Source organism: Nicotiana tabacum, chromosome 17 (assembly GCF_000715075.1).
Source record: "Nicotiana tabacum cultivar K326 chromosome 17, ASM71507v2, whole genome shotgun sequence".
In the NCBI taxonomy this organism is placed as follows: domain Eukaryota; kingdom Viridiplantae; phylum Streptophyta; class Magnoliopsida; order Solanales; family Solanaceae; genus Nicotiana; species Nicotiana tabacum.
In genome coordinates, this window is record NC_134096.1 from 145,230,293 (window position 1) to 145,252,417 (window position 22,125).

Sequence of the window (22,125 nt, forward strand, 5' to 3'; positions counted from 1 at the left end):
TCGGTACATATTTAACTTAAACCTTCTGGTAATACTTTAAAATACTGTTTACGACTTTATGTAATTGTCTGCAATATTTTTTAGATGACTAAGCTCCCGTTTAGCCATATATTTTGTCTTTATTTTTTTTTAAAAATTGAAAATATTGTTTGTTTATGAAATATGATCATGTTTTGAGACAAGAAATTTCAAAAATTCCCAAGTTCCCAAAAACTGTCAGTTTTTGGGTGAAATTTTTTCTTCCACTCATAAAACTTAACTTTTCTTCAAATAAAATGTATGTCCAAACAACTTCAACTTTCAAAAATTATTTTTCAACACAACTTCAAAAACTCTTTTTTCAAGTTACAATCAAATCTATGTCCAAACGCTAACTTATTATGTTGTAATACCATACTGCTTCAGTGCTTCTCCTAGACTTAATTATTCCTTCGCTAGAACTCATCCAGTCAAAGTAACTAAAAATTTCGGATTGAAGTAATAAAATTATTGAATTATTAAAACTATTTTGATATTTTTATTTTTATTTTTTAGCCAGAGAGTATTTGTGAACTCATACGACTTTCATTTTTTCATTTTTTGGTTTGAATTGTTTGTTGATTGAATTATTACTAGTCGGCAGCTAGTTTATCGAATCTACCCGATTTGACTATACATAGGTTTAACTTTATCTTTTAATGAAATTTCTCGGAATAATTCACAAGTCACAATCCTATTACTCCTAATTGAACATGACGATGTTTTTTTCATGGAAAAGAACAAACATGGTGATGCGCAGGGAAATTTCTTTGAAATTAACAGCGAAAAAGTTACACATTGCATTTATCCACTAATTAGAGAGACCAACCTGACACTCGAAATTAAGCTACAAAATTACAAAAAAAGATAGTACCAACACAATTGAAAAAAACAAAAAAGCAAAAAAAAAAAAACATGCTTCTTAAAGTTTCTTTTGAGTTTTATCTGTTGTTATGCTACCCCCACCCCTAAAACTAAAACCATATAGCTAAAGATTGAAATCACTGCTATTATTACAACTAGTTTAGGGTTAGTAGTTTTTATTATTAACACCTCCAAGCTGACGTGGCTACTAGGGCCCTATCATGCCAGCACAGCAACATCTCCGCTTGTCTCTTCGCCACGTGGAATCCCCTAACCTGTACTCTCCCCAACAAACAATCCGCTTGAAAATCCGCAAACTGGCTTAATCCCACCGGCCGGAATCCGGCAGCCACCATCGCATCCTTCCACGAGCCACCTCCTCGCCGCCCTACTGCCGCCACCATCTCCACTATCTTCGGAAACAGCACGAAATTCTCAATTTTCCTCATCCAATCCCCACAATTCCCGCCACCGATATTTGCTGCTTCTAGTGATTCCAGCAACGTAGAGTAAAATTCCAACCCATCAATCACCGTCTGACGAAACGACGCGGTTCCGTAACCCATCAGCCCTTCGCTGTCCACGTGTACCACCATGTTAGGGGAAATACGACGGAGGTCGTTAACAAACCCTGACCCGATCCGCCGGAAGATAGCGGGGGATAAAAGCACCGCTGTCTTCTCCCCGTCCATGAACTTTATTGCTTTGAAGGATAACAACTCGAAAGTTCGAATTAGAACAAAATCTATTTCGAAACCGATATTGAGTTCACGAGCAAATTGTGTTAAATTTTCTCTGATTAACCTCGATTCCACAGCGTACTCTTCAGGGACTAGAGCCGTAATTCGAAGAACCGGCGCGTTGGCTTTACGACACTCGGCTTTATCGGCTAACTCTTTCATGAAGGAAGCCCAGTGGCCTCCGAGTCCGATGTCGAAGTCGATGACGTGGACTAGCATCGAGCCGTCGACTGCCTCGAGTACGGCTTGGTTCGCCGTGAAGCTGGAGAACATAGGGATTGGAGATATGTTTGAGAAAATTTTGTAGGATTTGATGGTCTGAATCACGTCGGATGAGCTGGCAGGGCGAGTCTGTCGAGTTGACCCGGCGAGTTGGGCTTGAAGTGCTTCCTTGAAGTAAAAGGCAGCTCGTTGAAGAGGTTTTCCGGCGGCGGATCTGAGCCGTTGATTGAGCCGTGCCAGTATCACATGTGCGAGCTGGAAAGCGTTGGTTTCGAAACATTCAGTGAAACGAATGAGCTCATCCACGTAATCAAATCCTACGTTCCAATTATTCTGGTGGATATCACCGGAGAGATCAAGGGCGTTAATGTAATTTCCCTGATTCACCGATTGAAATTGCTGAGGGAAATTCTCGGAGAAAGAAAAATCAGATGTAGGGAACTGAGTCGAGTCAGCTGAGAATTCGGAGAGGTTATGGAACTGAGTCAGCGACTCGCTTTGTGTAAGGCTGAGTTGAGGGTTAGATTTTGAAAGTGAAGCAGAATCGTCTTGTAACCCAAGTTCTCTCATCAAAGAATCCCAATCTTCGAAGTTGCTCAGAACATGATCTCCTAGCTGGAGAGGATCGTCGCCGCCGCAAAGGGCGGAGAAATCGGGATTTGTTATCACCTGCTTCTCGACGATAGGGCTGGGGCTGCGGCGGAGTTCGAGGACTGATTTGGGCTCGTAGCACAAGTTAGGGCCGTTGGTGGCGGCCGGAAAAGTAGCGTTCTGGAGATTGTTGTTGTTGTTATTGCTAATCAATGGTTTTGAACTCACGTTGTCATTAGAGGAAAAGGGCACTTTCATTTCTCTGAAAAAAGAGAGAAGATTATTGGTAACCGTAGCCAAAGTCTCTAAAGACTATGTAACTAACAGGTGAGTGAATTATTTTTTGCGCGAGTGTTTGTAGTGCGTATGGTTTGTAGTTGCTTTAATAGAAGAAGACTTTGTGTGGGGTGTGTTCTTTTTAGCTTTCCCTTCTACTTTCTTCAATGGCTCTGAAAACTTTGAGAGAAAATGGAGGCTTTTTGGGAGGATGATGATTGCTGCCTTTTTATCTTTGCGTGCGTGCGGGCCTAATTGCATGCATGGGATTCAAGTTGCCTTTAATAGTGGCCGATCAAAATTTTTTACCAAGAGGTATTAAAATATAAACAGGTAAAAAGGGCCGAGACAAAATATAGTACTAATATATAATTTTAATATTTTTTATTTAATTATATAGTGTAATTTTCTGAACGAAAGGATGTCATTTGACACATCTTTTGATAAGGTGGCTCCGCCAGTAATCAAGGGATGGGTATGATTTAATGCATAGCATGCATGTATGTGTTGTAGGGATAGGAACATGCAGGACACGAGTCTCAAGTGATTGATTTATCTTTTTGTAAGATTAGAGGTGTGTATGTGAAGTCTTTATTTTTGTACTTGAAAGAAAGAAAGGGAAAAAGAAGGCTTTTCTATTCTTTTCCAAACACTTTATTAGTATTTCTTACGTTCAATTTTCCCATACCAATCTAATTACTGGTTAGCATGTCTTCAGATTTAATGTGTTGTCCTTCCTTTAACTAATTCAAAGTACGTAGTTATTCTTTTTTATTTATTTATTTATATATGTGTAAGTGTGCAAGTTAATTAAGTAAAGAGGTCAAACAAGAAAAACGAATACAATGCATAGTTGTTGAAACAAGATAGCAGCTCTTTCTCAGTAAAGTTATAGTATTATTTTTCACTTCTTAGTTAACTAATCCATTTCAAAGTTATTACAAGTCTTCCTAAAGTTATTACTCGACTATATATTCAAAGTATTATATTACAACAATCTGTTCAAAAGTATTGCGCTGCTTTCTGCTCTTCCTTTCTTAAAGCCAATAGCACGGAAATTCGATTGATGCGAAATAGTTAATATACAGACCTTCTCAGAAGAAAATAGTTGAGTAATTAAGCTAAGGTAGCATTAAGTGATGATTAATTAACTTCCGGTTTTTATTTGAGCTGCATTTTTTATCTAGCGGTAGGTTAAATCAATTCAGTTATTACCACGGAACTTAAAGCTACAAAATTATTGTCACATTAAAGTAATTAAATTATATGTGAATTGTTCAAGATATACAATAATCAGAAGGTCCTATTTTTCGCACTAGGTTATGACACGAATAAACGCCACGCTAACCTTTGTTACTCTAAAATTCCACCTAAAATAATAAAAAATAAAAGGTTGTCTACCATATATACTTTAAACAAAAAAACATTTATAAACAAAAAATGAAAATCGAATATAGTTTAGAGGTAGGGTTTCGAGAACATATATATTAAGCTTTGATAAGAGCTCCTACGATACTGGAAAATCGAATATTCAAGGAACGAAGGCAGTATATGTGTAGTGCATATTGACAAATTAACATGATGCTTCGTTACACTTTTGTATCTTGTGGTAGTATTTTTCAAAGTTCAGTCGTATTTTTCTTGACGCTCTGATCATGTTTATAAATGAACCTAGAAACTAAAAAAAAAGGCAGTAGTTGTAAATAGTGTATGGATGGATTTTCATGATGTAAATAGTGTGAGGATGGATTTTCCTACGACATATCTATCTTTGCACTATTCAAGATAGATTTTAAGTTACCCTTTCTTGCCTATAAAATTAAAGCATGACAATTTACATCGGTAGAGACCACCCAAGAAAGAGAAAAAAAAGAGTTCTACTACATCTCTTCTTAATTTTACTTCTCTTATTGTTTTTTTATTTTGTTAAATTATTTTATCTCATAACACGTTATCAACACGATTCGCCACATTCAATTTCACAATCACATCCTAGTTGTATTCGATTCTCCTTCAGGTATATCACTATATATTCATTTTGGTTTATGGTAATATATATGCACCAGTATACTTGTTATTAATAAATTCATATATTGTTAAGCATTTATTATAGTTGGCCATGTTACTGAAGTTCTCTTGCCTTGCTTATTGTTAAAGAAAATATAATATATAGAATTTAAGTGTGTTAAACTAACAAAAATAATTTAATAAATATGTGTGAACTTGTGTAGAGCAAAATTTATCTTCAAGTCATTTTACAAAAAAATAGTGATAACCAAGGTGACAAAGTGATAATTGTACGTACTAGCTAGTTTAAATTACTTTACAATTGGTGGAAAGTAATATTTGAATGTATTCACTCTTATTAACATATATAGTTATTCCTCAAATCCTCGCTTATAATAAAAAGCTTTTCTTTTACCATACTGAATATATCTCTTTGTGTTTATTCATATGCTCCATAATAATTCATGCTTATTTGACATATACATTATATGTTACTTACACCTCTCCTTTTTTGTTTTAATGGTACATGTTTAAAATGATCAATTTCTTAATTAGCAGTCTGGATTTGTTTTTACAAGTTAATTTTCATTGAATTTTTTTTTTATATTTCTAACCCATTTACTTTTATGATTAGTTTCAATATGTCAAACCTATCAAAGCTTGAATTCTTGGCACTAGGCATTACTTTATTATGAGTCTTTGATGCTGAAATTCACCTTGATGCTAAAGGTCTTAGGAATACTATTATAGAAGGAAATGAAACATCAAATCAAGATAAAGGAAAGGCCATGATTTTCCTTCGTCATCATCTACATGAAGGATTAAAAACTGAATATCTAACTGTAAAAGATCCACTTGAATTATGGATTAATTTGAAGGATCGATATGACCACCTAAAACTTACGGTATTACTGAAAGCTCGGTATGAGTGGATACATTTAAGGTTGCAAGACTTTAAAATCGTAAGTGAGTATAATTCTGCTATTTTTAAAGTAAGTTCTCTATTAAAATTATGTGGAGACACTGTCACAGATGATGACTTATTGAAAAAAATATTTTCCACTTTTCACGCTTAAATGTGGTGCTACAACAACAATACCGTGAAAAAAGTTTTAAGAAATATTCTGAGTTAATCACATGCCTACTTGTTGCAGAGCAGAATAATACTCTATTAATGAAAAATCATGAAACCCGTTCCACTGGGTCAGCTCTATTCCCGGAAGTGAATGTTGTAGCAGCATATGATAAGTCTCAAAGAAAATAAAATATTTATCATGGTCGTAGACGTGGACGTGGCAGGGAGCGAGACAATTATCGTTATTATGGTAGAAATAAACAGGAGAATAATAAGGCTTCTCAAACTAATCCTTCAAAAGGTAAAATTAATATGTGCCACCGATATGGTATGAAAGGTCACTGGGCACGTATTTGTCGTACGCCAGATCATTTTGTCAAACTTTATCAAGCCTCCCTCAGAAAGAAAGAAAACAATATGGAGGCACACTTAACCTTTCAAAATAATGATGAAGCAGGTCCCTTAAACAAATATGATTCTAAGGCACATATAGCATATAAAGATGATGATTTTGGAGGCCTTGCAAACATTACTCATTTACCCTCAAACAAATATGATTATGAGGCACATATTGCATATAAAGATGATGATTTTGGAGGCCTTGCAAACATTACTCATTTAGAAGTTGGAGACTTCTTTGAGGATATTGACTGAAGAACTAATAATCATACTGAGAAATGAAGCTATAATAAAAGTTGTTATTTTTTATTTTATATTTGCAACTAGTTTATGTGTATTTTTCTAATGCATCATGTGTTGCTAGTTTCTACATTCCTAATGTAGTTCTTAATGTTTCTTTTCTGTTAGTCTTTCATATTTCTTATGATGTACTTTTTGTATTTTTATGAAGAATATAAAATTTTCAAGTCTTCAAGATTAATAAAGATGATATATGCCCTTTGGATAGTGCTATAACACACTATTTTAAGAGATAAGAGATATTTCTCTTATTTGGTAATGAAAGAAGTCAGTGTTAATACAATATCTGATAGCACAAGATTAATTGAAGGTTCTGGAAGAGCCAGTTTATTACTACCAAGAGGTACAAATTTGGTTATTGATGAAGCACTATGTTGTTGTAAATCTCAAAGAAACTTACTCCCTCTGTTTTAATTTATGTGAACCTATTTTCTTTTTAGTCCGTACAAAAAAGAATGACCTCTTTCCTTATTTAGAAATAATTTACCTTTATGCAATGATTTATAGCCACACAAAATATATGTGCCTCATTTTACACCACAAGTTCAAAAGTCTTCTCTCTTTTCTTAAACTCCGTACCCAATCAAATGGGTTCACATAAATTGAGACGGAGGGAGTATTAAGTTTCAAAGATTTTCACAAAAATGGCTACCATATTGAGATTATAAATTGTGAAAAGACTGAATATCTTTATATCACCACATTAATGTCTGGTAAGAAATATGTGCCTGAAATGTTATCTGCTCTTTCCTCCGGCTTATACTACACAAGTATTAGCAGGACCGAAACATATTTCATAGTAAAGGAGAAGTTTACTGATCAAGATAATTTTAATATTTGGCATGGCCGGTTGGGCCATCCTGGTTCTACTACGATGCGTAAAATAGTTGAAAATTCGCATGGACATTCAATAAAGAACCAGAAGATTCTTCAAAATAAGGAATTCTCTTGTGCTGCATATTCTCAAGGCAGATTAATTATTAGACCATCGATTAAAGTTATGATGGAATCCTCTGCATTTCTGGAACGTATACAGGGTGATATATGTGGGCTCATTCACCCTTCATGTGGACCATTCAGATATTATATATTTTTGGTAGATGTATCTATAAGATGGGCACATGTGTGCTTATTATCAACTCACAATATGGCATTTGCGAGATTGTTGGCTCAAATAATAAAGTTAAGAGCACAAATTTCAGATTATGCAATTAAGACAACTTGTCTTCATAATGCTGGTGAGTTTACATCTTAGGCCTTTAATGATTATTGTATATCAACTGAGATAAAATTTGAGCATCTGATTGCTCATGTTCATACTCAAAATGTTCTAGCGGAATCATTGATCAAACGCCTCCAATTAATTGCTATGAGAACAAAACTTTCCATTTCAGTATAGGGTCATACTATTTTGCATGCAGCAACACTTGTGCAGATAAGGCCCACACGTTATCATAAACTCTCCTAATTACAATTGTCTTTTGGTCAGGAGCCAAATATTTCCCATCTTAGAATCTTTGGTTGTGCGATATATGTTCCAATTGCTCCACCATAATGCACAAAGATGAGTCTCCAAAGAAGGTTGGGGATATATATTGGGTGTGAATCTCCTTCTATTACAAAATATTTGGAATATATGATTGGAGATTTATTTATGGCAAGATTTTCTGATTGCCATTTTGATGATTCAATATACCCAACATTAGAGGGAGAAAATAAGCAGCTGATAGGAGATAGATTGGAATGCATTATTATTATCTCATTTAGATCCTCGAACAAATCAATAGGATAAAGAGGTTCAAAAGATAATTTATTTACAAAATATTACAAATCAACTGCACGATGCATTCACTGACCTACCAAGGGTGACTAAGTCACATATTTCAGCTGCTAGTGCTTCAATTCGAGTTGAAACCCCGACATGACAATCAATTAAAACAGATGAGTCTAAGACACGCTTGCAACGTGTTAGACCAATCAATTCTAAAGATAAAAATCCTCGAGGAAGAAAATGAGCAAATGATCAAAGTGATCATAATATGGAGGTTGTGGCTGGAAGGAGGGCCTTCTTGTGTACTCGTTCCCCTTGATATACTGCCTTATCCTTCACAATAGCGTTTCTGAAATTTGTAGAGCAGACCTCCTCAATGGATGACATCCCATCAGTGGGCACGCCCAAAATGGCTCCCAGTACACTAGTGTCCATCACAAAATCAACACCGTTCACTTTCAGACAAATGTTATCATCCTCAACTATGAAGAAGTCAGCATAGAAGCTACGCACTTCTTCCTCATATACCTTGGGATTGTCAGTTGTGAACAGATGTGTCCACTATTGGAATTCATATATCTCCACCAATTGGCGCATTCCTGACATATCCAGAATATCGAGGGCAAATGTACGGACCTATAGTGCTTTTTGGATTCTTAGTTTTTCCCTTCCAGTATCCTGGGTTGCACCAACCTTGGCCCTCTTGGAGGAACCGGGTTCTTCACTAGCACTGGCTTTCCTTTTCAATGATTGTCTTGCACTTTTTCTTTTCTCACCAGATTTTTCAAACACTTTTTTCTCAGACACCTGTTCAACCAACTCTACACTAGATTTCTCAACTAATTTCTCACAAGATGTTTCACCCTCAACCTTGCTCAAGTCCATTTCACTCACATATGACTCACTTTTGGACTTTGGAACAGTAAGTTTCTTTGAGGTCTTACGAACCAAGGAACCAGGTTCCTTTTCTACCTCATCATCAACATCAACGACTAGTGCAGGAGGCACTACCTTCTCATTTTCAACCTTTTCATCTTTCACCAATCTCCTCTTCTTCTTTTTCTTTTTGCTTTTCCTTAAAACTGACTCAAGTTCTTCCTTCTTCTGTAACCTAGTAATAGGTCTCTTGGAAGTTGATTCTTGGGGAGTTTCTTGACTACTCCTTTCCCTGATGAAGCTCGCAAGAGCCACATTGTCATAGTCATCTTCACTCCTTTTGTTTTCCTCCTCAGACAAAGATCTCATCTTGGGAGGAACAATGGCCCATGGCTCAGCATAGAAATGAGAAGAGGGAGCGAGATCAGTACTGACCTAGTTCTTTAGAAGAACAGGGAGTTTCATCCCAAGTAGGATCATAGTGCTCCTCTTGTGTGGAGGGATCAGGTCCCTCAGGAAGTTCCCCAGTAGTACTGTCGGGTGCCAAATTTTTCATAGGCACCAGTTCCCTTTCCTCTACCAGTACACTATCACCTTCCCCCTTAGACCCATTTATTTCAGACACGCCTTCATACTCACCAACTACACAGCCTTAAACAGCGATTGACAACATATTCTCTATGGCCTCTTGTTCTTGCAAACCCAAAGTAAATTCAGAAGACATAAGAAGAGCATTACCTGTAGACTCGGCGACATTCAAATCAAAACTTGGGTTAGTCTTTGACGATTCATCATTGTTACAACCCACTCCTTGCATCTCAGAAGATTCTTCCACTAGTCGACTAAAAATTTCCTGATTGTCTTTTTCCGCCACTGTATCTGTTTCTACCATTTTTTCCGACGAGACAAGGAGAGGTTGCTGTCACAAATTTTTTGGGAGTCGAGGTTTTGCGACTCCTATGAGAGCCAGTGCTTAACTGAGTTGGAGAGGAACCAGTAGGTAGTTGTGACTCTAGCTTAGAGTTTGGACTAGATGGTGTAGGGATTGTAGGTTCTAGCACTGGGGTTTCAATGGGTGATGACACAATGGGGACAATGCTTGGAACAATTTGAGTTTCTAGATTTTCTGACATGGTGGAGGATAGTGAGTGTTTGATGGAGGAAGAGAGTATTTGGTTTGAAGGAAAGGGGAATTTTTGGCTTTGATGTGAACAATTATGATAGTGACCGTGAGAGAGGTTATTTAAGAGGGGTGAGGGACTGGTCAGGAACATGGTATCAAGTCGGGTAGACGGGTCATTTCATAACGAGTGGGACGCTTGAGTTCCCAAAAAAAAGAAAGGAAAGATTGACATTTTAATGACGTGGCACCATTTCAGCCGTTAAAAAGATGTGGATGAGAGTACATAGAAACTACTAACATGTGTCAAAGGAACCAGGTTCCCTGACAGATTTTGTAAATATGGACTTCATCCTTTTGACTGAAATGCGATATCACCGGCTACTTGTTTGCTCTATAATCGTCATGCGTGTCTACCTGCAATGGTATAGAGATGAGTTAGACTTTGCTAGAAAATACTTTTTTAGCTAATTTACCTGTAAATTTCTTTCATAGCCAATCATCGATGGACAAGGTCCTCAGCTTGGTTTTATCAACCCTAGCGCTAAGCGATTCCTCTCAAAGTGTTCTCCGCTTAGTGCTTTGGTGAATATGTTTGCAATCTGATCCTCTGTGCTGCAAAATTTCATACAGATGAGCCCTTTTTTAACATTGTCTCTGAGAAAATGGTGTCGCACATCGATGTGCTTTGTTCTTTTATATTGAACTGGATTCTTGGCCATGTTGAGTGCACTTGTATTGTCACACAGTAAGGGCACACAATCAGAAAATACACCGAAATCTTTTAGCTGCTGCTTGATCTACAGGAGTTGTGCACAGCATGAGACAACTGCCACATACTTAGCTTCAGCAGTTGAAAGGGCCACTGAGTTTTGTTTTCTTGTCCCCCATGAGATTAGGCACGAACCCAAAAAATGTGTCATACTAGAAGTGCTTTTCCTATCCACCAGATAACCAGCATAGTCAGCATCAGCATACACTATCAAGTCAAAGTTATCTCCTGAGGAATAGTAGAGAACCAGGTCCTGCGTTCCTTTGAGATACCTCAGAATTCTCTTTGCAGCCTTCAGATGAGACTCCTTTGGATTGGATTGAAACTTGGCACAGAGTCCCACACTGAAAATAATGTCTGGTCTACTTGCTGTGAGATACATAAGTGACCCAATAATGCCTCTATACATAGTCTCGTTTATAGGAGAACCAGGTTCATCCATATCCAGGCGAGTGGCAGTGGCAGTAGAAATAGGTGTATCAATGATGTACTTTTGCTGACTTATCATTGTGCCCCGAGGAGTTTGCCTGACTTATAGACCCAAGAAGAAATTCAATTCCCCCATCATGCTCATCTCGAACTCACTTCCCATAAGTTTTGCAAATTCCTCACATAATGAATCGTTTGTTGCTCCGAAGATGATGTCATCAACATAGACTTGCACAATGAGCAGGTTGCTCCCTTGTTTCTTAAGAAATAAGGTGTTGTCAATTTTTCCTCTTGTAAAGTCATTTTCTAGAAGAATTTTGGACAACCTTTCATACCAAGCACGAGGAGCCTGCTTTAGCCCATATAGTGCCTTGTCAAGTTTGAAAACATGCTCAGGATGTTCAAGATTCTCAAATCCAGGAGGTTGCTTGATAAAGACTTCTTCTCTTAGAAAGCTATTCAGAAATGCACTTTTGACATCCATTTGGAACAATTTGAGTTCCATATGAGACGCAAAGGCAATGAGGATTCTGATTGCCTCAATTCGAGAAACCGGAGCAAATGTTTCATCCTTGGACCTGAGAAACAGAGTCCAGGTGAATCTGGAATAGTCATCCACATTAACAAAGATGTACTTCTTTCCTCCTCTACTTGGCACTCTCATAGGTTCACCTAGATCCATATGAAGGAGATCAAGTGGCCTTGAGGTACTGACTTCCTTTTGGGGCTTGAAAGAAGATCTGACTTGCTTTCCTTTTACACATGCATCGCACACCTTGTGATCCTTGAAGCTTGAGTTGGGCAGGCCGCGAACCAGGTCCTTCTTGACCAACTTGTTTAGCACCATAAAGCTTGCATGACCCAATCTTCAGTGCCATAGTTCAGGATCATCATCTACAACACTGAGACAACTGAGATCTCCATTTGCAGAGATTCAAAGTCAACAACATAGATGTTTTTGTATCTTTTGGCCACCAAAACCACCTCTTCAGTCACAAGGTTTGTGACCGTGCATATTTTTGACACAAATTCTAGCTTGTTTCCCTTGTCACAAATTAACCTCTTAATCCATCACTAACTTATAATAACTCTATTACAAGCCACTTTGTAATAACTCTATTACAAAGACTTACAACTCGACTAACTCTAGCCAAGACTTTAACACAAAGGTTTATGATTTACAAAGGTTTCCTACACAATGTTTCTAACTAAGGTAAGTAGGAATTACAAGTAAAGAACTTTAACAAAGGTGCAACACAACTAGGGACATGCAATGACTCAATACATGAAACTGGTCCTTCGTTATGTTGTTCTTTATTCTTGATGCCCTTGAGAATCACTTGCAAGATTGGCACAGACTTGAGAGGAAATGCCTGATCGATTCTTGCATGTGCAAGCATTTTATTTTACCTTTGCTTGATGTTAATAACTCATTTGTGATATCACTTGAATGATGTGAGCAAGTTAGGTAAAGGGCATTCCCCATAAAGTTAACTGCTGCACTATTTTTTTACTGTTGCGTGTGCAGGCAACAACTTTACAGCTGTGGGGAGTTGACTGGGTACGGTCACCATGGAAACTGATGTTCATCTGTTCCCCTTGTTGTTTCTTTGTCGTCTGAAGAGTTGATTTACATCTCCAGCTTGAGACTTGTTATTCCCACGTACTTGAAGGTGTGTATCAGGTTCCTTATACGGTTCTTGTCATTAAGTTTGTTAGATCATCAAAACATTACAAGGTACATATAACCTATCACATAACAAATGATAAGACCTCAAGGGAGGTTTATATACCTGAAAATAATGAGAATGAAGAGATCTCAATAAGTTATGTCTCAACAGGAAAAAAGATGGAACCGAAATAATATTGTTATCGATAACGTTTTTGCTTATAATGTTGATGTTGAAATAATGCAATAAGATGAGGATCTTGAACCAAAATCTGTCGATAAAGGTAGACAGAGAAATGATTGGTCAAAATAAAAAGATGATATCTAGGCATAATTAAATTCACTTGAAAATCGTGATGTCTTCGGACATATAGTTCAAGCACCTGAAGGAATGAAGGCAGTAGGGTACAAATGGATTTTTGTGCGAAAACGAAATGATAAAAATAAAGTCGTTAGATATAAAGCGCGACTTGTGGCACAAGAATTTTCACAAAGACCTGGCATTGATTATATGGAGACATATTCTCCTGTGATGGATACTATCACGTTCATGTATCTTATAAATCTGGCAGTGCATGAAAAACTTGATATGCGTCTAATGGATGTTGTCACAACCTATTTGTAAGGCTTATTAGACAACAATTTTTTTTTTGAAAATTCCAGAAGGATTTAAAGTGCCTGAAGCATATAAAAGTTTTCGAGAAACTTGTTTAATAAAACTTCAGAAATTCTTATACGGATTGAAATAATTAGGGCGCATGTGGTATAATCGCCTAAGTGAGTACCTGTTGAAATAAGGATATAAGAATGATTCAATTTGTCCCTGTGTCTTTATAAAAAGGTCTGGATCTGAATTTGTTATAATCGCCATGTATGTTGATGATTTAAATATCATTGGAACTCCTGGGGAGCTTCCTAAAGCAGTAGACTATTTAAAGAAAAAGTTTGAAATGAAAGATCTTGGAAAGACAAAATTTTGTCTTGGTCTACAAATTGAGTATATGAAAGATGAAATTCTTGTCCATCAATCAGCATAGACCGAAAAGATTTTAAAGCGATTCTATATAGATAAAGCACATCCATTGAATACCTCAGTGGTTGTGAGATCACTTGATATAAATAAAGATCCATTTCGACCGCATAAAATGATGAAGAACTTCTGTAACATCTTAGTGCAATTGAGGCATTAATGTATCTTGCCAATAATTTTCGACCAAATATAGCTTTCTCTGTAAGCTTATTAGCAAGATTTAGTTCTTCCCCAACACAAAGACACTGAAATGACATTAAGCATATATTCAGATACCTCCGAGAAACCATTGATATGTGTGTGTTTTATTCAAATGAATCCAAGTTAACATTAACTGGTTATGCAGATGTAGGATATTTATGCGATCCACATAAAGTTCGATCTTAGACAGGCTATTTATTTATATGTGGAGGTACAACCATATCATGGCGTTCAACGAAAAAAATTATGGTTGCTACTTCTTCAAATCATGCAGAGATAATAGCTATTCATGAAACAAGTCGAGAATGCGTTTGGTTAAGGTCAATAACTTAACACATTCAGGAAACATGTGGTATTTGTTTGACAAGAAATATGTCAATAATATTGTATGAAGACAATGTTGCGTGCATAGCTCAACTGAAAGAAGGATATATTAAAAGAGACATAACAAAATATATTTCACCAAAAAAAAAATAAATTCACTCACGATCTTCAAAAAAACGGTGAAATAGATGTTCAACAAGTTCGTTCAAGTGATAATTTGGCAGATCTGTTCACTAAGGCATTGTCAACTTCAATATTTGAGAAGTTGATATACAAGATTGGAATGTGTCATCTCCGTGACATTAGGTGATATTTTCATTAGGGGAAGTAAAATATGCGCTGCACTCTTTTTTCCTTAACCAAGGTTTTATCCCACTAAGTTTTCCTGATAAGATTTTTAATGAGGCAGCAAGTAATGCATATTGAAAATAACTATATACTCTTTTTTTTTACTAGAATTTTTTCTCAATGGATTTTTTCTTAGTGGGGGTCTATGAGTCATTTTTTCGTTTTACATGAAAATCCAAGGGGAGGTGTTGTAAATAGTGTATGGATGAATTTTCATGATGTAAATAGTGTGAGGATGGATTTTTCTACAACATATCTATCTTTGCACTATTCAAGATAGATTTTAAGTTACCTTTTCTTGCCTATAAAAGCATGTCAATTTACATTGGTGGAGACCATCCCAAGAAAGAGAAAAGAAAGAGTTCTACTACATCTGTTCTTAATTTTACTTCTCTTATTGTTATTTTATTTTGTTAAATTGATTTATTTCATAACAGAAGTGCTATTATTAAAATTTTCGACCTCGTCTAAAAAGGATGAATACTCTTGTTTTGAAAGGAAGACTTGGAGCAACAGTAAAGTTATCTTTGTGTGATCTATAAGTCACGTGTTCGAACCGTGAAATTAGCCGTTGCCTACATATCTCACCTTTTTGGGTGCGGCCGTTGCCCCCACCCTACGTGAATGCGGGATACTTCGTGTACATGCTGTCATTCTTTTTGATGAATACTCTTGTTTGTAAGAAAAACTGAATTGGGTTGAAGTGCATCTAATCGGACGTGAACGAGAAGATCAAACATTGCAACAGGTCAATTATCACATCACCATATTCCTAGTGAAAATGAATATAAGAAGAGCAAATTCGAGAAAAGACATCATATCGACTTACTTTTTGAAATAGTTTTAAAAGACATTGTAGTTTGATCAGTTCAAGCCGGTAAAACTCGTAATAAATGTAAATATGTATATTCACGGGCTCAGAAGTGTATCCAGAATTTCAAGTACATGGGTGTACCATAAGTGCCATAAATCCAAATTTTCGAGAGGATGTATGAGAAGATGTACATTTTGTTTAGGAATTTTAAAAGTCAAAACAATGACTAAAGAAAGAGTTGGAAAAAAAACCATATAGCCAATAAAAAAAGGAAAAAAAGGGTAAGCAATAAAAAAAAGGGAAAAATGTGTTTAATTAGAATAAGTAATTAGTTAAAATTTGATTTAAAAGGAGAAAGAATACGAGGATTGAACCCCTTACGAAAAGGTAGAAAGTGCACCTCCCTACTAGTTCACTAAAGTACTCACTTGAGTTTAGGTTCACTCATGTTAATTTAAGTACTCCGGCTGAAATTCACTTATGGGTATAATTTAGGAAGAGGAGGATGATTCACGTAAACCCACCCCTCCCATATGCATTTTCCCCTGCACTGGCTTGTACATTTTTTTTTTTGCTATCAAGTTGTCTTAAAAGTGCAGGAAAGAAAAAACAAAAAGTCATCTTAAAAGTAACTACATAACCTTAATAAGTAAAACTAGTAATATGAAAAATAAGGTAATTAGTTGAATAGCCTCTGCAACATGTTAAATTACATTTATTATACCAAAATTGCACTGATGTACAAAAATTGAGCCACACTATCAATGAAGCATTAACATATACTCCATGTTATATGTATTGATGTTGTAAAAAATAATCTGCGTATAATCAGGTAAATTATAAAGTAATAACAGGTAAATCATATGATAAATATCTTGGTAACACGACAAAAATAATAACTAAGTTATTATTACAAATTAAACTAAGCTAATAAATAATTTAAGAAATTGTGAATTGCTTTGGTTGTATAACTTAAATCCTAAATGATTTTCTATATATACTATATTAAAAGCACGAAGGCCCTTAGCGAAATGTCGTTCGCCTTTTTTACCCTTTAAAACATGATTTTACATAGAATAATCTTGTCATTTAGCGCCTTTCCAAATATTTAGGACACTAAAATCAAATGAAATTTAGTTTATTAAATTTTTCCTTATTTAAATTAGGCCTTTAAATCAATTAAAAGATTTTCTTATTCTAACAAAAAGAGAAATAGAAAACTTAAAAAACTTACCTAACGTTAATTAGGTAAACATGGAAATTTGAACAATTCTAATTTACTGCAACATAAATAACGATAAAAGTGAATAGAGTTTCTTTAATTAACTATAAAATTCTAACAATTTATGAAGATTAAAGTGGCCGATCTCTTATTTAATTTAAATAAGGTCAAATTGGTTCTCTAATATCAGTAAACCAATATCTTCCCATTGCAAATAACAAATAGCAATTGTAAAACATGTACAAGTTTAGGCTAAAATAATATATATAGGTTTTTAAAATTATATACCACTCACTTTAAATATGATTTTGAGCATCCATTGTTTTGATTAAATTACTGTTGTTCTTCTTTAGTTTTATCATATTTCTTAATTCATGAAAATTGAAAAGTATATGTTATTCTATAGATTACTGTCAGTATCTGTCCGTTATTTTGTACATATTTATTCACGGTCACAAAAAGATGGTTCTTGCTAGGAAAGGATGCCCAATCAAGTGCCATAAAAATTTGATTTTGGTAGCAAAAGATATGACCATCAAAATCAGTTTGTCACGGGTGATTTTTTAAATTTTTATTTGTCTTTTGTATTCCTAAAAGGAGTGGGCTTGTTCTACTTATGTTCTGATTTTAACTTGATATTAGTTTCTAGAGTAATTTTCTTCTCATTTGGAAAGGTGAAATTAGAATCTCAATGCCATAAGTTTACTCTCTTTTGGGGATGGCAGATAGAATTGATAAAAAATTAGAAGAAAAAAAATTAAAAACTTGTCACTTGCATGTTTCTTTGTAAAAGTCTAGGTGAGGATTGTTCAGTTAATGTGTTTCTATATTGATTTTTTAAATAATTTATTTATATTTGGCGTAGACCAAATCTAAAGTCAGTGGGCAAATAAGATTAAATTGTCATTACAATTAATTTTCTTAGTATTTTTGATTTGTTTATACGTGTATGTTTATTTTTGATTTGTTTTACAGTAATTTGTTTAGGTTTTTCTTATTTAATTTATAATTTATTTTATAATTTGTCTAGGTTTAGTTTAGAATGAATTACCAAAGTCATTGAGGAGTCCAAACCTTGTGGTTATAAGAAATTCATTAACTTTAATTTGTTAAAATTGAAATAACAATGTATTATATAGAAGCTCACGGAGCAAACTTTAAATAACAATAAATCATACGAGAAAAGAGAAATATATAAAAAGAGATACAATATTATAATTTTGTCACCTACCTATATACGAGCAATTCACTAAAAAAATAGTACACAAATATTTTCCTCCAAAAAAGGAATAGCCAAATAAAGAATAGATTTATATTTTTCTTTTTAGAAAGTAACAAGATAATTGTGGCAAATATTTGCCCATGCTTCAAAGGAAAATTAAAACTTAAATATAATAAATTAGGTCAGAAGCAATAACATAACATATCATTATTTTATACAATAAAATATGTATAATTATAATTACTACTAAATAACTAACTCATTTAGTACGTGAAGATTTAGAAAATATTCAATTACTTTGAATTCATCTTGTCTTAACGTAAAGTATTGATTTTTTATTCAAAAAGTTATTGCATATATCTCACTATTATTTCACATAATTCATTCTTATTCTATATTATATATGACTTTTAAATAATAAACGCAAAACACACGTATATTACCCATAGTGCATAAAAATGACAAAAAGGGGTCAACTTTTGGGCTGTTAAAGTTCCACAAGAGTGATGAAGACCAAAAGAAGAGGGCCCACTCAAAGAAAGTCCACTAAAGGAAGCAAAAGACAATAGAAACTGAGCAATGAAGCAAAGTGTATTGGCATATTAATTAACCCTGCCCACTAACAATTAACCCAAATAATTAGTCAAAAATTTATTCGAATCCAGGAGACTCTACAAGGATTCTGGAGATCGCATGTGGATCGTCCGATGATCCTTCTGGACAGTAAGCATCTTGGAATTTCCATCTAAAAGTCACCGTTGGATCTGATCGGATCAGATCAGCCTCAAATCGGGCCTAACTAAAGAAAAGGAGACCCCCCTTATAAAGTTAAAAAAAGCTTTATAAAAGCTTATGGACTCACCACTGGCCCACATATATGGGCCCTACAAGTGACCCTATTGGACATGGAGAAGCCCATCATTGGGCCCACTAAACACCTTTTGTCTGCAATGCATTTGCATGTGCCATAGCATGATGAATAAAGGATGCAACGTAGGCAGAGGTGGAGCTACAATACTTCTTGACAGATTTTAATAATTTTGGTCTAAATTTTGTATTTATATTTAAAAATTTACTTAATATGTATTAGTAATGTCAAAACACAGTAAGCTATTCTTTTAGAATCTTCAACTTATAAACTCAAAATCGTATCTCTTGCCTAGAAGACGCGTTGGATAGAAAGAAGAGGAGAATATGTTCTTCTGTTGGTTAATGGGTGATAGTGCACTCATAATTGACCAATCAATCCCATCCTTTCATTGCGTATTAGACTATTAAAGTAATGAACAAAGAAAAAGGACATTTTTTTATTGAATAGTAAAAAGGAAAAATAGACTCAGACCATGATCAAAAGATCACATGAGTAACACTTTATGTTTTTAGTTACAAGTTAGTTGCTCTTGAACCACTGTTACTAAGTTAAGTTTCCATTATATGTTGTTTACTATGCACACAATTTTTTTTTTTTTTTAAAAAAGGAAGAAAGAAGTAATTACACCCTGCAGTACTATTTAAATGCAACAATTCTAATCTCATCAAATGTTCTTCCCTTTCCTTCTTTTAAAAAAAAATTAAAAAGTAGAAAAAAACTAAATATGGAAAAGCTTCTTTTTTAACTTTTGCCATGACTTTTCTACTGTTTCCTATAATTAAAAACTTGACATGATATTAAATTAAGGATTACAAAGCACTCATGTCTTCGTCAAGCTAATAGTCTTGCATTTTAATAATACTATAGAAAGTTGTCATGTCTTAATCATGCTTTATTTTAGTCACTAATAAATTTGTTTTGCTCTGTGGTCATGGGTTTTATTAATTTTTAACGATGACATAGTCTGAACGGTTATTTTAAAAGGATCCAAACAAAAGTGGTGTAATCATTCAAGGATTTTTATGCTTAAGCTTTTGGTACAAATCAGTATCGCTTTACAACAATGATAACATAGTAAAGTTCATTTTATAGCAAAGCTGCATTTCGATTTTTTTACTTTGTGATTTTTAAAGGTCAAGGGGGTAAAAAGTTTCAAATGAGTTCTCACAACACCAAACATTGGACAAGCATATATATATATATATATATATATATATATATATATATATATATATATATATATATATATATATATATATATCGTACTGAAATATGTACTAAATTACACATTACATATATTATTGATTCATATATTAAGTACTGATGGTAAGCAACCTCCACTTTCAACCAAGAGGTTGTGAGTTCGAGTCACCCCAAGAGCAAGGTGGGGAGCTAGAATGTTGGGGAGATACCACTTTCAGTATAGATCATAATTTATATATATATATATATATATATATATATATATATATATATATATATATATATCGAATATAGAAGGACTAAATATACCCCTGTACTATCAGAAAAGATTTAAATCTAACCTTCGTTATAATTTGAGTCCAAATATACCCCTGATGCTATACTATTGGTTCAAATATATTCTTTTCCATTAAGTTTGTCCAAAGTGGACATCCAATCCTACGTTGCACTGACATTTGATGATGTGGGTGTCACATGGCTTGCCACCTCAGCGCCCCAAATCCATATATTAGAGACTAAAATTTGAAATACAATAATTTTTCGTAATGGTGGCAATAGTGATGGAAGGGAAGAAAATTTTAGTGGTGGAAAAAAAAAATAGAAGGAAGGGGTAAAATAGGTTATGAGCGCTGAGGTGGCATGTCACCTCATCAAACGTCAGTTTTTCGTAGGATTGGATGTCCACCTTGGACAAACTTAACAGAAGATGGGTATATTTAAACCAATAGTATTACGGCAATGATATATTTTGACCCAAAGTATAACGAAAGATATTTACTCATAGTACAACGATACATTTCGTCATTTACCGAATTTCGAATTTACATTCTCAAAGAACTCATAACTTTGATGTTAACTAATTAAGTTTAAACTTTAGATCACCCTACAATTGTTGGGAGACATATCAAACCCATACCATTGATATATATAAGAACTTTGTAAAACTCTTTTTAATATGTTAGGGTATGTACTAGCTAGCACCATGGATAGTGCGTGTCACCATTTTACAGCAAATAATATGCCTCATGAATTGGTAGGGAAAGGGTCTTTAAAGTTGAAGTGTTTTTTTCTTTTTCTTGGTAGGTAGTGGGGGAGGGGAAAATAAGGGGACAAAACACAAAATCAATTTGAGTACAATTTACACAAGTCTCCATATATTGATATAGTGCTGAAAAGAAATATAATGTTCTAAGGCAAAGGGGATAACACTTAGAAATTAGCCAACCTCATGTTTCTTACAAGTGGATGAGGGTTCGACTTTGCATTTAGCATCACCTTATTCTCTCTAATTTTCAACAGGACATGTTAATAAAAGGATGACAATCCAGATTGACAAAGTTATGAAAGTGAAAGCACTGTAACATTTCATTCAATCATGCAAAGCATCTCCCGTTAATTTTTCTATCTTTTGGAATATTACGAAAATCAAACCAACCTTTTTACGTATAAGTTTCTAATGACATCAGGGGGACTCCTGAGAAATATTCTCACTCAAGGTCGAAAAGGACCCTTTAATAATGATCAATATAAATTTTTTTTATAATGGTCCTTTAATATTCGAATCAGCTCGTACACATCTCAATTTTTGTAATGAGTACATGTTATCCCCGACAATATATATATAAGATAACTTTGCCCTCAAGAATTTATATCGACAGATAAGAGATCACATAATATTTTTGTCTTTGTTGGAATGTAAACTCTACTTTTATGAAATTTTATTAACTGGTAGGTCACATCCTACAGAGCTTTTAGTCAATG

At 34.6% G+C, this 22,125-nt stretch overlaps 2 protein-coding genes across 2 annotated transcripts; both read right to left on the bottom strand.

The window, feature by feature from the left end:
* Positions 1–833: 833 nt before the first annotated feature.
* LOC107759671 (scarecrow-like protein 15) lies at positions 834–2,985 on the bottom strand. Its single transcript, XM_016577663.2, has one exon. It carries the CDS (start codon positions 2,691–2,693, stop codon positions 1,065–1,067), a length of 1,629 nt encoding a protein of 542 aa, XP_016433149.1. The 5' UTR covers positions 2,694–2,985; the 3' UTR covers positions 834–1,064.
* A 7,792-nt stretch (positions 2,986–10,777) lies between these two features.
* LOC142172158 (secreted RxLR effector protein 161-like) lies at positions 10,778–11,539 on the bottom strand. Its single transcript, XM_075235941.1, has 3 exons — positions 11,304–11,539; positions 11,064–11,198; positions 10,778–10,874 (listed from the first exon to the last, which is right to left on the bottom strand). The coding sequence occupies exons 1-3, from the start codon at positions 11,537–11,539 to the stop codon at positions 10,778–10,780; spliced, it is 468 nt and encodes a 155-aa protein (XP_075092042.1).
* Positions 11,540–22,125: the final 10,586 nt, after the last annotated feature.